This window comes from Crotalus tigris, unplaced genomic scaffold, assembly GCF_016545835.1.
Source record: "Crotalus tigris isolate CLP2741 ecotype Arizona unplaced genomic scaffold, ASM1654583v1 scf7180000019097.2288821080:1192077, whole genome shotgun sequence".
NCBI lineage: Eukaryota > Metazoa > Chordata > Lepidosauria > Squamata > Viperidae > Crotalus > Crotalus tigris.
Window position 1 is genome coordinate 698603 of NW_024097373.1, and position 17281 is coordinate 715883.

General features: G+C 39.0%; 1 protein-coding gene across 2 annotated transcripts in view; it reads left to right on the forward strand.

Annotated features, from left to right (window-relative positions):
* The window catches only part of PPP2R5A (protein phosphatase 2 regulatory subunit B'alpha), a 62077-nt gene that overhangs the window by 25463 nt on the left and 19333 nt on the right, over positions 1–17281 (forward strand). For both annotated transcript variants that reach the window (XM_039359616.1, XM_039359615.1), the window contains exons 3-9: positions 5896–5997; positions 8044–8136; positions 9274–9404; positions 9955–10014; positions 11424–11532; positions 14016–14069; positions 16889–16939. In XM_039359616.1, coding sequence (XP_039215550.1) covers positions 5896–5997; positions 8044–8136; positions 9274–9404; positions 9955–10014; positions 11424–11532; positions 14016–14069; positions 16889–16939 — 600 coding nt within the window. The remainder of the gene's footprint in view (positions 1–5895; positions 5998–8043; positions 8137–9273; positions 9405–9954; positions 10015–11423; positions 11533–14015; positions 14070–16888; positions 16940–17281) is intronic.

A 17281-nucleotide genomic window follows, 5' to 3' on the forward strand; every position in this document is an offset into this window, starting at 1 on the left:
TCTGTTAATGCAGCCTAGCACTGTGTTGGCTTTTTTGGCAGCTGCAGCACACTGCCAGCTCATATTTAAGTGATGTCCACTAGGACTCCAAGATCGCTCTCACAGTTAGTACTTTTAAGCAAGGTACCACCTATACCAGTGATGGCAAACCTTTTAGAAACCGAGTGTCCAAACTGCAACCCAAAACCCACTTATGCATCGTCGGGTGCCGGGTGGATGTGGCTCATTGGGTGGGTGTGGCCCATTGGGTGGGTTTGGCTGCGGTGGTAACAGCAGACTAGGTGGGACTAAAAAGTTCAATCAATCAATTCCAACTTTGCAAGATTTTTTTTTCCCACGAGAAGTTGAAATTGACTGATTGATTGAACCTTTTTTTTGTACACAGCGGCAGAGGCCTAAAGCGAAAAGGTTTTATAAAACCCAGCTGAAGGCCTAGGACTGGGGCGACGGCGTGGGTGCCCACAGAGAGGGCTCTGAGTGCCGCCTCTGGCACCCGTGCCATAGGTTCATCACCACTGACCTATACTGTACCTGTGAATTTGGTTTTTCTTGCCTAAATGTAGAACCTTATTTTTTTCACTATTGAATTTCATTTTGTTAGATAGCGCCCAATGTTTAAGTCTGTCAAGATCCTTCTCCAGCCTATCTCTGGAGTGTTGGCTATTCCTGCCAGCTTGGTGTCATCTGCAAATTTGATGAATTCCTCATCTATCCCCTCATCCAAATTATGTAATGTATAATTCCTCTGCTAGTTCTAAATCTTCAATGGATTAATTGCAAAAAAGAAAGAAAGTAGAGGTTAATAGACCATTTCTAGCTTGGTGCTATATGCTGTGAAGGTGGTCTATGTAGGAGAATGGTGGTCAAATGATCTGTTCTAAATATGTAGCAGCATTAATTTCAGCACTTGAGAAAACAAGTTCTTGACAGATTTGAGTTTAGTAAACTACATTTATACTAAAATGTAATGTTTTCATTTATTTAAATGGCTCTAAATTTTAGACATTTCACAAAAATCTTTTTTGTTTTGCAAACATGGCAGTTGTCAGGTTTCATTATCATTACTTATTAGTTACTTCACACTGAAATAGATGTGGAATAATGTTCTCATTTACTAAAGGTGGCTACTTTGAAAATAAATACAAGCCTAGTGATGGGAATAGTTGTTAATATATGGCTGTTCTTTGTTTTGGTTGAACTGAAAACCTTCCAAGAAGCTGCTATTGGTGGAATATTTTGCTCATCAAATCAGTATCCATAGTTTCCTGAACTGAAACATACTTGTAACTTGACAATGGGAGAAGTGCAGTCCTGAATGGAATTTCATCTAAATAGAAGGAAGCATGCAATGGGGTATCTCAAGGTTCTGTTTTAGATCCATTACTCTTCAGCATCTTCATAATGATCTGAATGATGGGATTGAAGGGGGACTCATTAAATTTGCAATTGATATCAAGTGGGGGGGGGGGAATAGCCAGCACTTTAAAAGATAGACTCAAGATATAGAAGGATCTTGACAGAGTTGAACACTGGGCCCTATGTAACAAAATGCAATTCAGTGGTGCAATTCAAAAGTAAGATCTTACATTTAAGAAAGAAAAACCAAATGCACAGGTATAGAGTAGGTGGTACCTGGCTTAACAGCAGTAACTGTGAAAGGGATTTAGGAGTCCTAGAGGAGAACTACTTAAGTATGAGCCAGCAGTGTGCCACAATTGCCAAAAAGGCCAATATACTCTAAGCTGAATCAACAAAGGGATAGTATTAAGATCAAGATTGTGTTAGTACTGCTTTATACTGCACTGGTAAGACCATACCTGGAATACTATACGTCCAGTTTCAGTCACCATAATACAAAAAATATGTTGAGATTCTAGAAAAAGTGCAGAGAAGAGCAGCAAAGGTAATTAGGGACCTGAAGGCTATACAATGAATGGTTGCGGGAACTGGGAATGTCTAGAGAAGGATTAGGGGTGACATGATAATAGTCTTCCAATATTTGAGGAGCTGTCACAGAGAGGAGGGGTCAGCCTATTCTCCCAAACACCTGAGAGTAAGATAAGAAGTAACAGATGGAAGCTTAACAAGAAAGATCCAACCTAGAATTAGGGCGAAATATCCCATCAGTGACATCAATTAATTATTGGAAAAGGTTGCTTCCAGAAGTTGTGAGTGCTCCATGACTGGAGGTTGGACAACCATTTGGCTAGAATGGTTTAGCAGAGCCTAGAAGACCGCCAAGATCTGCTCCAACCCTGTTATTTCATGCTCTATGTAAGTAAACAGAGTCCCAGTTCAAAGTCCTCTTTGCACAGGTAGAACTTCCAAGCTGATGTACTTGAATTCAGAACAAACAAAATAAATTGGTAATACAGAGTAAAAAATAAGAAAATGGAGAACTATTCTTGGGGACACTCCAGACATTTGATGACTTATAGTGGTAGCAGTTTACATACTGCCGTTGCTTAGTTTGAGGAGATTTTGTTTGTACTTCTTTTATCATAGAAGAGTTATGTTAAATGCTTTTGTGACACTCAAATAATGAATTACATGCAAGAAAATTTCAAATTTTCTCATGAACCTCATGAGAGACATTTGTAATTTTGGAATGTAGTAGACCAGAGATAGTAGTCAGTGTTTTCAGGAATCAAAAAATTCTTAGTAAAGACACTAAAATTTTGTTGTGTAGTGCAAGTGCTGCTTTGCATCTCTGTTACCAAGTAAGCCTGAACTAATCTGCAAAATATCACATAAAATTAATTACAAAAGCAAATTCATTTCATTGATTCATGTTTAGTTATATAATCATCCTATATAATTATAAAGTTTAGACGTAGCAGTGTTGGATAAAGTTTCTACAATTATTATCAGTTTTCAAAATAACTGTATTTAGCGTTCTTCTAAATATAGGTATTCTGTAGTTAAAAGTATTTTAGTCTTTCAGTTAAAAGACCCCTACAAGTAATAGAAATTATTAGCAGAAGAAAAGAAATGTTTAAAGTTTCTTGTAAAAAGTCTTCTTGTGCAGATTACTGCTACTAAGGTTTGCTCACCAGATTCAAATAATGCATCTCTCTCTTTCTCATGAGGAGAAACTGTGAATTATTCTGTAATAACCGAGAAATCCAGTCATTAACATTCCAATAATTACTGTTAGCTTAATGTGAGACCTTGTATCTATAATTACTTCCCATCACAGTGTTGCTCTTGATACCAGTGAGCCTTACCAAATTTAAGAGTGTCTATTGGATTTCTACATGCTTCCTGTTGTTATAAATGGACATCATATTTTATATCATTTTAACAATTAGGTTATTGAATACTCCTCTGCATGAAACAATCAGTTGTTTTAATTGTTTTGTTGTTTTGACCGTGTGTATAAAAGTTCTTAATATTACCTACAATCAATTGTTTTGATCATCACAATATTCCTACCAGAATAATTTTCCATTCCTTTTCTTACATCTACTATGTAGTTATCTGTATGCTACAATCTGTTACTTCCAGCAATATCATTTTTTCCTCTAGTATTGAAACCAACAATATTGATGATTTCTTTAGTCTCTGTTCTTCCCTTGGTGTTACTGTCCTTTGCAGAAGTATAGATACTTGCTCCTGCAGTCTCAAATGTTCTTTCTTATAAGATAGTTTGATGCATCAGGATATGAAGATAGTGACTCCGAGATTACATCCTTAATTTCATTAACCATTTCATCCTCAATGTTGCAAATCTGTTTATGATTGATGCTCTTTTGCTGAGAATAAATCCTTGCCTACAGTCTTCTGGCTTTCCTAGATATGCTCAGAACTGCAGAGAGCATACATATAATTATGACGTTTAGTTCATAGTCTGCCAAATAGATAGCAATGTTGGGAGAGGCTGTTGCCAATAAGTAGAAACCATATAACCACTTAAATGCTGCAGTTGCTAAAAAAAACAATGTAGTCCTAGGCCAGTGATGGCAAACTTTTTAGAGACCAAATGCCCAAAAACCTCCTCGCTCCTACCCCGCCTTGCCTCTCCTGTCTGCAGGGCTACCCACCGCCTCCACAGCCTGCCACAGCAGATTGCTCAGTAGTGTCATGGCGACCACGCCTTCTGTCCGTGCCCTACAGCATCATCTGCACGCAATGGGGTACGAGGGCAGAATCTTGTCCTTGCTGCCCGGCTGCCATGTCCTTGTCTGCGTTGCTCTGCGCAGACTACTCCCGGAGTGACTCTCCTCTGGAGGGGGGCTGCTGGTGAGGGGGCCATGGGGGTGGCGCGATGGGGCGACGGTGTGCGTGCCCATAGAGAGGGCTCTGAGTGCCACCTCTGGCACGCGTGCCATAGGTTCGCCACCACTGTCCTAGGCTGTATCAAGAGAGGGATAGTATCAAGATCACATGAAGTGTTTGTCCCACTTTATACTGCATGGATAAGACCACACTTGGAATATTGCATCCTGTTCTGGTCAGCACAATAAAAAAAAAAAATACTAAGATTCTAGAGCAGAGGCCCCCAACCTTTTGGGCACCGGGGACTGGTTCTGTGGAGAAAGATTTTTCCGCAGACCAGAGGGGGCGTAGTTTCGTGTGCTGCCTGCATCCCATGGATGGGGCTTTGCTTGTTTTGCATGGCCCAGTGCTGGTGCACAGACCAGGGGTTGGGGACCCCCGATCTAGAGAATTCAGAAAAGAGGAACAAAGATGATTAGGGGACTGGAGGCTAAACTATATGAATAGTTGTAGCAACTAGGTATGTCTAGACCAGCGGTTCTCAACCTGTGGGTCGGGACCCCATTTGGGGTCAAACGACCATTTCACAGGGGTCGCCAAACAACGCAGTCCGCCATTTTTTCCCCTTTTCCTTAGCTGTGCTACTCCCTTTTATTCTATTGGCTTTTGAAAGCCAATAGAACAGATTCTCTTGAATAGAGTCTAATTCTATTGGCTTTCAAAAGCCAATAGGAATTGTCCAGGCTGTCTCTGCCCTGCTGAGCCCGCCAAAAGTCCCATTCTGCAAACCGTGCTGCAAGTTGCCTGCAGCGAAGGCGAGCTGTCTGGAAGTTTCCACCCCTCCCTGCTGAGCAACTACTAAAAATGTAAGTAAAAGAGGCCCAGGGGTGGGAGGTGGGAGGTCAGCAGGCGCAGGGAGGGTTGCTGGTGCGCGTGGGGCCCGGCAGGTGCCTTACCTCCCTTGGGCTGGGCCAGCTGGTGGCCCAGCCGGTGGTTCTGCTCTGTCTCTGCTGCTTGCCACCTATGCCTTGGCTGGCGCAGGGGGCAGCACCACGCATGCGCGGCACTCCCGGGCAGGGAAAGTCCTCGACTTACGACCGGTCGGATAGTTCTCGACTTACGACTGGTTTAGTCCTCAACTTACGACCAGTTGTTTAGTCCTCGACTTACGACTTATGGGGTCACGGCATTAAAAAAGTTGAGAACCACTGGTCTAGACTAAGAAAGAGAAATAGGGTGACATGATAGTAGTCTTCCAATATTTGAGGGGTTGTCACAGCGAAGAGGGCTTGACCTATTCTCCAAAGCACCTGAGGGCAAGACAAGAAATAACAGATGGAAGATTATCAGAGAGAGAGATCTAATCTAAAACTAAGAGAAATTTCCTGACCAGTGGAATGGATTGCTTCTAGAAGTTGTGGGTGCTCCATGACTGGAGGCTTTTAAAAAGGGATTGGACAGCCGTTTTTCCAAAATGATATAGGTTGTCCTGCTCAAGCAGGGGTTTGGGCTAGAAGACTTCCAAGATCCCTTCCAACTGTGTTATTCTGTATATATTGGACTAGATGAAACAATGGTCTTAAAAGTATTTTGTAGTTGCATGTGAGTATTGTTATATATTGTATTAAATAAAATCAGATTGAAAATAGCTTTTAAAATGTGACTATGTTCCCCTAGATTGGTTCTAATATCTTTAGAACACTTCCTCCAAGTGAAAATCCTGATTTTGATCCAGAAGAGGATGAGCCTACATTAGAAGCTTCTTGGCCCCATATACAGGTAACTTTTTCAGATTCGTTGTTGATATTCATGCCAGCTTTATTAGGATTACAGATATTGGATGCAATATCAAACAAAGTCATGTTTTCTATGTCTTGCTGCTGTACTTGCGGTCATCCGGATTTCAGCTCAGGTAACCCTAAAATTTTGTCACCTACCATCAGTTCTGCAAAGGCAATATATACAATCTGTTTTCAAATCATTCCATATGGTCACCTGATTTCTACCTTCCAGGGTTCTGAAATGTTATTTTTCCTGTTTGATTTACATTTTTCCTTTTTTTTTTTTTCATTCAGTCCTATCTTCTAAAATGCAGGACCTGCTATCAGTAAACTTACTGGTTTTACTGTTACCAAATTAAACCCTGGTTCTTCTTTACCCTCAACCTATAATTTGTTCCTGCCTTGGATGCTATTGGATTATGTCCTCTGGCCTTAACTAGATTGAATTCTTTGTTTTTTAACTTGCATTTAGTATTGGTGCAGCAGCTGTGAGTAGAGGCAAACTCACCTCTGCATAATAAGGCTTAATAAATCTTTTATTGGCTCTTCTAGAAAAAAAATTAAGCATAATTGCCCTGAGGAAGGTTGGTAAGATGTTTGTGGGATTCATATTGGATGGTGATGATAGTAAGCTTCTTTTGGTTTGGTTTCTCAACCTGAACAGCTTTAAGATGTACGGACTTCAATCCCCAGATTTCTCCCCCAGCCAGCATGCTTTAAAGAAACCCTTTAAGAAGCCTAATTGCCTGAAAACAACTGCAAACATTAAGCATGGAATTACCTCCAGTAATTAATCTTTTTAAAAAGTCTTTTAAAAACTCTTTATGACCTTTGTTCAAAGATACTGTAACTGGTTAGTGTTAACCCTGGTGCACTTATAATGTTGTTGTTACTTGCGAAGTCGTGTCCGACCCATCGCGACCCCATGGACAACGTTCCTCCAGGTCTTCCTGTCCTCTACCATCCTCTGGAGTCCATTCAAATTCACACCTACTGCTTCAGTGACTCCATCCAGCCATCTCATTCTCTGTCGTCCCCTTCTTCTATTGCCCTCAATCTTTCCCAGCATTAGGCCCTTCTCCAGTGAGTCCTTCCTTCTCATTAGGTGGCCAAAGTATTTGAGTTTCAACTTCAGGATCTGGCCTTCTAAAGAGCAGTCGGGGTTGATCTCTTCTAGGACTGACCGGTTTGAACGCCTTGCAGTCCAAGGGACTCGCAGGAGTCTTCTCCAGCACCATAGTTCAAAGGCCTCAATTCTTTTGCGCTCAGCCTTTCTTATGGTCCAACTTTCACAGCCATACATTGCAACTGGGAAAACCATGGCCTGGACTATACGCACTTTTGTTGGCAGGGTGATGTCTCTGCTTTTTAGAATGCTGTCTAGATTTGCCATAGCTTTCCTCCCCAGGAGCAAGCGTCTTTTAATTTCTTGGCTGCAGTCCCCATCTGAGGTGATCTTGGAGCCCAGAAAAATAAAATCTGTCACTACCTCCATTTCTTCCCCATCTATTTGCCAGGAATTGAGAGGGCCGGATGCCATGATTTTGTTTTCTTAATGTTGAGTTTCAAGCCAACTTTTGCACTCTCCTTCTTCACCCGCATCAAGAGGCTCTTTAGTTCCTCTTCACTTTCTGCCATTAGAGTGGTATCATCTGCATATCTTAGGTTGTTGATATTTCTCCCGGCAATTATAATACAAAAAAAAAAAAAAAATAGCACTAAAAAAGGAAGAATTGGTTATGTAATAAATAGGAAGAGATGCAAGAGATCATGCAGAAGAAAATAACATGGAAACCTCAAGAGCAGGTCTGGTTTCGTGTCTGTTTTGTGCAATGGACTTGAGAGAAGTTGTTCTCGCAGCTTAAAAATTATAGTAGTGGGTCATAAGAGCCTGAACTGTTAATATGCTAGTTAATATGCTAATATTAGCATGTTGAATTTTATTGAAATGGATTTCTGTATTTTCTAATGGGCTTTGCCAATATATATGAAATGTATTGCATATGAAAGTGGTTTTTACAACATTTATTTTATTCTTTCATAGCTGGTGTATGAATTTTTACTAAGGTTTTTAGAAAGTCCTGATTTCCAACCCAGCATTGCAAAACGTCATATTGACCAGAAATTTGTACAGCAGGTAAATATTCATCTGAAATATATAGTTTTAGCTTAGATTGATATTTTTAAATGTAAATGTTTCTTTTGCGGATGGAAGATTCATTTTGTTTTATAGGAATATTTTTAGACAGGCATATTTACTGTATAAACTATAAAAAGGGAGGAAATGACATTTTTTGAAGATACTCCTTTTGAGTTGCAAAGCGGTTATGTATCTTTCTTCCCATACTGTTGCAAAGTACACGGAGTCATAGGTTTGGAAGGGACCTTGGCGGCCTTCTAGTTCAACCCCCTGTCCATACATCCCACTCCCACAATTGGAGAGTATGCACACATTTCCCTTCTGACTACTGTTGAAGAATATGTTCCAAACAGTGCAGCCCAATTTGGTGTGTTTCAGGTGGAGCACAGATAAAAATTGACTCTATTAGTGGTTTCCCTCAAATCAGAGATCAGAGTTTAAGCCAGCATTCCTTATATTGTTAAACCAGGGGTGTCAAACTCGCAACATCACGTGACGTGTCACGACAAATCGTGACTTTTTTGCCATTGCCGGCAATAGGGTGGGTGCGGTTTCGCACGGGCCAGCAGTTTGACACCCCTGTGTTAAACAGAGGGAGAAATAAAAGCGTAACCTATAAGACATGTAAGATTGGCACTATTGAATTGTCATTCTGTATTACATTGATTTTTTAAAAAAAAAATATGGCAAAGATAACTGTATAGTGGGCTTTGCATATCTTATGTAAACATTATTAAGGTATAGAAATGCATTATTACATAAATAATATTCTGTTCCTTATTTTTAAGATGAGGCAGTACACACTGCATTTGTTAGCAGTAATTACAGTGCTACCACACAGTAGCTATGGTTTGGTTAGTCTCAGTTTAGCATATCCTTGTTATTGAATTTGTTTGCCTATGACCAGTAAGACTGTTTGTATTTCTGTCTAAGCACTTGCTGATCTTGACCTTCTGAAAGATTTATCCTCATGAACTCCCTGCCATACATTTGCAAATTGTTTATTGTTGGCATTGTATTGTTGAATCCATCTTGAACTTACCTTAGTTTATGTGGGAAGGTGTGGAATAAATTTGGTTGAATTTATATACCAATGAGTGCTTATTGAAGTAATAAACAATACTTTATTAACAGCTGTTGGAGCTTTTTGACAGTGAAGATCCACGAGAGCGTGACTTTCTAAAAACAGTACTTCATCGAATTTATGGCAAATTTCTTGGATTAAGAGCATTCATCAGGAAACAAATCAACAATATTTTTCTCAGGTATAATATATATTGTTTACAATCTTACTAACAACTTTTGCATATATTAAATTTGTACTTTAAAAAGTACAGAATTAATAACCCACAACTTGTTCTTAATGCACTAATAACATATTTGGAGTTAAACCTCTGAAAGGCTTTGGGTAATTAGTTTGCCCTCAACTGTCCCACAGGACAAATTGACTTAATTGCTTGAGGTTTTTTTAGTTGTAAAGGTTGCAAAGGATTCAGAAGGTTAAAGCATCTTTTTTTTTATGCCTAGATTTTGAAGGAGCTCTGGAGCTAGGCCTGTTTGGGACCATTTGTGGGCTGTAGGTTACCTGTCTGTGTTCTGAAGGGTTGTTGTGATCTGCTTTGGATTTTCCCCATGATGTATAATAGCTATTTTAAGGCAAAATTCTTGCATCAACTGGAAGGTGCATTCTGCTTTTCCTGAGTTTTCAGGAAAAATACTAATCCCTCAACTGTCACGTGGAGAACTTTTTAATATTTAATTGTATTTTCCTCTTCACTTTTTGGTGAAACATTAACTGCAATTTTTTTAAAACAGGTTTATCTATGAAACAGAACATTTCAATGGTGTTGCTGAGCTACTTGAGATACTGGGGAGGTAGGTTGATTTCTTCATTGCAGTTAGGAAGGACCAAGGTTTGCATCAGTTTTTTTTTAAAAAAAAATTACTGTAACCAGTGGTTACAGTTATTGTCACCAACCCAGTCATTATCAGGCCTGCCGGGGAGATAAAGCTGCTGTAACTGGAATGAGCTCTTGGAGTTAATGTACTCCTGGGAGGACCAAGAGCTTTGCAAGAAGATCCCATATGGACATTGTTACTGGCCTTAGAAAATCAGGCATTTGAGTAAATATGCTTCCAGAAAACATTAAGGAGGTGTACTGTGAAGTTCAGATGACTTGCAGATGGGGACATCATCTACAAACATATGTTAGGCAGTATGCAATATCACAGTTATGTGTCTGCAATGTAGATAGACCTTGACTGAATAACTGTAATTGAGCCCACAATTATAGTTGTAAGCTGAGCCAGTTTTTAACAGGTCATCATATGACCATCCTGATTTATGTCTTTTTTTGTAGTAGTAGTAGTCATAAAACAAGCCTATTGTTTGCAATGGGTGATTTTTGTTAGAAACCAGAAGTAAACACTGATTTCCTGTAAGAAACTAGTAAATTGTGGACATGTGACCATGGGATGCTGCAAATGGATATAAATGAGAGCTGGTTGCCGAGAGTCCAAAATGCGACCACATGATCGTTTGAAAGGGGATGGATGCCAAAACATTTAATCTTGGTCATAGTAACTTTTTGGGGATTGTCGTAACTTCAACCGTTCGCTAAGCAACTGGTTATTAAGCGAGACTGCCTGTAGAACAGATATTGCTAATCTGATACCTTCCTTTCCTTTTTACTTTCAAACAGGGTTTGATAGATTTGACCAGAAAAAAGGGAAGGAAAAAAGAAAATGAAAATCTCATGGTATTAGCAGAAATCCCCACGCATAAAGTTGTATGAGGTCCATAAACTGCATGTAATTAATTTTACATTTAATGGAACAGTTACAATTTTCCTGCAGTTCCAAATGTGTTTTTTTTTATTTGTAAACTTTTCCATACCTTAGAAATGACCTCAAGTTGGTGCAAATTGGAGAACTGAATCTGCAGTGATTTAGTTTCTATCCTTCTTAAAGCACTTTTTTCTCGGTTGGTGGAATGTGCAGTAGGTGCTAATATTGGGAACCAAGCAGCCCAAAGTAGTGGATACTAACAAGCAGCATGTAGGATTTGCTTATTTGTAACTACTAATTTCAGCAACGAGATTGGAAAAGCCACTGGTCTTTATTACCCTGTGGAAATTAGAGCTGGTCTTGTTCTATGTATTTATAGGAATAATGTTATTCACAATCTTCAGAATAAAATGTAAACTTAAAAAATACACATTTATTACATGAATTGCTATAGTATATAGTAAGTTTTCATATTGAATCTGTTTTTTTCTTCTCAGTATTATCAATGGTTTTGCATTGCCATTGAAAGCTGAACATAAACAGTTCCTTCTGAAGGTTCTTATTCCCATGCATACTGCAAAGGGATTAGCTTTATTTCACGCACAGGTATGTTGATCCAAGGAAATAAAATATTACTTCATGTTGAAGCTCACATAGTGTTGTAGTTATTTAATAGCACAAGTTGAATTTTTAAGGGGCAGAAGTCATTATTTAAAGATACATAACTTTAACTTTAATATATTTCACACAGTGGAAAATCAGAATGAATATTTATTTCCACACTGCTAATTATGAACCAATATTGTAAAATAAATAAATGTTTTTCCTCAGCTACTTGTACTTTTGAATTTATAGTATCTATTATTGATTGTATATTGTAATTTTAAAAATAACTTATCTCTATGTTCCTACGGGCATAGCTTGAAATCTCTGCTTCCCAAGGTGTTTGATAGAATAGTTAAACAGAGTATTAACCAATAATATTAAATAGTAATTATCTGCCCTTTGAGAGTCATCTGATGATGCAATCAGCGTGTGGCACTGGAAAATGTTCCTCTTTGTGCTTGATAACTGAGTTTATGGCATTCATTGTGATCCTGTGCTACATGATGCTTATAAGAGTCTTTATTTTTCAAAATGGAAGATTTATTATATTTATTACATACATACATACATATATCTTCCATTTATATAATATAAATAAAATATTAACGAAGTGTACTTTGAATTCATACAATCAGTGACATCAATTTTTCCTCTTCATCAAAGGGATTATTGTACCAGTCTTTGAAATAAAAAGAGTTCATGCCTCGATATGCTTGGTATTCAGAGAAGATAGAACAGCCATCAAATATTTGTACAGTCTATAAAGTTCCAAAAGAGGCTCAGTGCAGGCAAAAAACCGTATGTATGAATCTGTCCCAAAGATTTGTTTCACAAGGCAATTGGACTTTCTTGTTTTTCTTTGAAGAAATTTTGCTTCTCATCCAAGAAGCTTCTTCAGCTCTGACTGGACGGTGGGAAATGGAAGGACTTTTATACCCCTTGCAGACAGCCGGTCATTTGCATTCTTTAGAGAGTCATTGAGGCCACCTGGAGGTTTATGTGTGTCATCAGAGTCACCTGAGTAGTGCAAATGGATGTTTGAGCCTTCTTGGAACTGTTGAAAGGATTATGTTGTAGACTGGAGATAGATGATGTCGTATCTCTCCCCCTCTGTTGAGAGGGGCATTCAGTTTTGACATAGATGGCTTCTTTGATCCCTCCTTCAAATCAGTGGTCCTCTCTGTCAAAAATGTGGATTTTCCTGTCTTAGAAAGAATGGCCTTTGTCTTTTAAATGCAGATGGACTGCTGAATCTTGTCCTGATGGGTTTATTCTCCTATGTTGTGCCATACATTTATGAAGTGGTTGTTTTGTTTCCCCAATGTACAGATCTGCACATGGCTCACTGCATTGTAATACATGTACCACATTGGTCAGTTTGTGTCTGGGTGTTTCATCCTTGGGATGGACAAGCTTCTGCCTTATGGAATTCTTGGGTTTGAAGTGTACATGTATGTTGTGTTGGCTGAAGACCCTCCTGAGCTTTTCCGATATTCCTGCAACGTATGGAATGACAATGTTGCTTCATTTATTATTTTCTTCTTTGTCTGTTACGGAGGAGCTCCTGCTGGGTCTTTTTTGGGATTTGATGAAGGCCCACTTGGGATAGCCCCAAGTTCTGAGGGCTTCCTTGATATGTTTTAGTTCTTTTTCTTTCCCATCTTTGCTTGTAGGCAGGCCTTCAGCTTGGTGATGTAGAGTTCTGATAACTCCCATTTTGTGCTCCAGTGGGTGGTGAGAATCAAAATGTAAATATTGATCTGGGTGTGTAGGTTTTATGTAAATTTCAATGTTAAGGCTTCTGTCTTCCTTAATGTGTACTGCACAGTCCAGGAAGGCTAAACTCTTTTCCTTAACATCTTCCCATGTGAATTTTATGTATCTGTCCACCGAGTGGATATGTTTGGCGAATACTTCCAATTCCTATGTTTTGATCTTGATCCAAGTATCATCCACATATCTATACCAGTATGTGGGTGGAATTCCTATGAAGGAGTTTAGGGCTTTGCTTTCTATCTCTTCCATGTAGAGATTGGCTACAATGGGGGACACAGGTGAATCCATGGCACAGCCATGATTTTTTTCTGTAGAAACCTTCACTATATTAAAAATAGGTAGTGGTCAGGCAGAGGTCCAGCATGGAATATATGTGGTCTGGACTGAGATTGGTTGGTTTGTAGCAGTTGTTTCTTCATTACCGTGATAGTCTCAGTCCATTCCCCACCATCCAGTCAGAACAAAAGAAGCTTCTTGGATGAGAAGTGAACTGTCTTCAAAAAAAAAAAAAAATAACAAGAAAATCTAGTTGCCTTGTGAAAAAACATCTTTGGGACAGCTATGACCTGGATGAATGAGAATCTTCATAGACATACATATGAATGACAGATGACCATTCAAAGAATATGTTACAGATAATATCGTTGAAATTATGAGAATTTAATAATGCTGTAATGAATTATGAATTTTCAAAAACTTTTTTAAAGCTGGCATACTGTGTTGTTCAGTTCTTGGAAAAAGATATGACATTAACAGAGCCGGTAAGTATTGTTATTTTAATTTCTCTTTGAACTTTTGCAATATAGTTCAAACTTGGATCTAGCAAACTTAGGTGTAGTAAATAATAATGATTATCCAAGTCACTGTATCAATGTGATTCAGCAGCTAGAGTTTTCAGCAAGAAACCACAATTCATATGAAGCCTATATAGAACATCCTATCATTATTTACAGTGTATCAATAGAATAAGAATAGAAGACTTTTCTATACATGTGCCCCAGAAATTAATGGAAGACACTTATTGTCCATGGCAAATCCTGCCCAGAATCCTGGTATCTTCATTTGTTTCACTTTACAAATGCTTTGCTTCTAAAGCAAGTCATTGGCTTTCAATTACTAGTTGTGAAGTGTATTTTAATTCTAAGATATTTCTAAAACCAGCCTTATGCTGTCATACTGAATCAACTTATCCAGTCATTTATAACTGGAGTAATTACCAGTATACAGTTTGTTATATTAATGCAACAGATATATATTTTCTGTGAATTGTGTTTTCCACAGAATAGTCTAGTTAAGAAATGATTGAGAAATATACTTAAATAGGGAAAGGACAGGCAATAGAAATTCTAGAGCAGTGGTCCCCAACCTTTTTGGCACCACAGACCGGTTTTTGGGGAAGACGTTTTTCCATGGACCGAGGGGGATGGATGGTTTTGATTTTGTTTATTCTCCTGCTGCTCATGTCCAGCTGTACGGTCCACTTCCTAACAGCCAGAGGGGTTGGGGACCCCTGTTCTAGAAAATATGTGGGGATTTTATTTTTAAAAAATGTTACATGCAATGGTGGGATTCAGCCAGTTCGCACCAGTTGCCCAGGCCCAGAATGGACTTCCAGAAGCGGCATCCACACAGAGAACCAGTTGTTCACATATTTGAATCCCACCACTGGTTACATGCAGGCATTATGTCTGACTGAGCTCTAAATTAATGTCTGCATTTGTTGTATAATCTCAGTCAGTTACAGTGTGGGAAACGATCCCCTGCTGATTTTGTACATTTGCCCACTGACAAAGAAATGATCAGTCTATAATTTTAATGGTAGATTTATTTTAACAGTGAGACACAGAATAACAACAAAAAATCCAGAAAAATGCATTTCAAACAAGTTATAAATTGATTTGCATTTTAATGAGTGAAATAAGTATACGACCTCTTTGCAAAACATGACTTAGTACTTGGTGGCAAAACCCTTGTTGGCAGTCACAGAGATCAGACATTTCTTGTAGTTGGCCACCAGGTTTGCACACGTGTCAGGAGGGATTTTATCCTACTCCTCTTTGCAGATCCTCTCCAAGTCATTAAGATTTTGAGGCTGATGTTTGGCAGCTCGAATCTTCAGTGCCTCCACAGATTTTCTATGGGATTAAGGTCTGGAGACTGGCTAAGCCACTCCAGAACCTTAATGTGCTTCCTCTTGAGCCACTCCTTTGTTGCCTTGGCCATGTATTTGGGTCATTGTCATGCTGGAATACCCATCCATGATCCATTTTCAATGCCCTTGCTGAAGAAAGGAGGTTCTGACCCAAGATTTGATGGTACATGGTCCTGTCCATTATCCCTTTGATGCAGTGAGGTTGTCCTGTCCCCTTAGCAGATAAACACCCCCAAAGCATAATGTTTCCCCTTCCATGTTTGATGGTGGGGATGGTGCTCTTGGGGTCACAGGCAGCATTCATCCTCCTCCAAACATGGCAAGTTGAGTTGATGCCAAAGAGCTCGATTGTGGTCTCATCTGAGCACAACACTTTCACCCAGTTCTCCTCTGAATCATTCAGATGTTCATTAGCAAACTTCAGACGGGCCTGTACATGTGCTTTCTTGAGCAGGGCGACCTTGCGGGCGCTGCAGGATTTCAGTCCTTCACGGTGTAGTGTGTTACCAATTGTTTTCTTGGTGACTATGGTCCCAGCTGCCTTGAGATCATTGACAAGATCCTCCTGTGTAGTTCTGGGCTGATTCCTCACAGTTCTCATGATCATTGAAACTCCACGAGGTGAGATCTTGCATGGAGCCCCAGACCGAGGGAGACTGAGTTAGTTTGTGTTTCTTCCATTTGCGAATAATCACACCAACTGTTGTCACCTTCTCACCAAGCTGCTTGGTGATAGTCCTATAGCCCATTCCAGCCTTGTGTAGGTCCACAATCTTGTCCCTGACATCCTTGGACAGCTCTTTGATCTTGGTCATGGTGGAGAGTTTGGAATCTGATTGATTGCTTCTGTGGACAGCTGAGATTAGAAGTATTCCCTTTAAGAGAGTGCTCCTAATCTCAGCTCGTTACCTGTATAAAGGACACCTGAGAGCCAGAAATCTTGCTGATTGATAGAGGATCAAATACTTATTTCACTTATTAAAATGCAAATCAATTTATAACTTTTTTGAAATGTGTTTTTCTGGATTTTTGTTGTTATTCTCTCACTGTTAAAATAAAGCTACCATTAAAATTATAGACTGATCATTTCTTTGTCAGTGGGCAAACATACAAAATCAGCAGGGGATCAAATTATTTTTTCCCTCACTGTATCCTTAAATTCAAGAAATCATTGTTAACCTATTATGGGTTAATATGATGAGTGAATCCAGTAATTCATTAATCTGTTATCTCTCATTTAAAAATGTAAAATGAAAAAACTTTGCAATATAGTTGGGACAAAATCCATTTTTGAAGATACATCTATGTCAAATACATTGAACAAAATGGTTGAATTTTGTAAATCTAAAGACAGTATTGTCATCATTCAAGTACCGTTATCAGTTTTCATCGATATGCTCTGATGAGTTTTCATTTTTGCCACCCCAGGTTATCAGAGGACTGCTGAAATTTTGGCCAAAAATATGCAGCCAGAAAGAGGTAAGTTTGATTATTTTTCTAAAGCATTATACTAAAATCAGTTTACTATAGCTCAGCAGGTTTATCCCAGCTATAATATGGATAATGCATAAAGTCTCCATTTTCATCTTAAGAAAATTATCTTGGCACCCTAAGGAGAGCCTTAACCATGGCCCTTCTTTGTAAGAATCCTGTGGGATTAGAGTTCTTACTTACCTGTCTATGATAAGGCAGCATGACAGGTTATTATGCAGAACATAAGTATTCTCTTTGTATCTCCTTCCAATGCACACTTCCCCAGGCTGATACACTTCAAACTGTGCTTTTGAAGGGAGTGTAGAGTTTTCATTCCTTTTCTAGTAT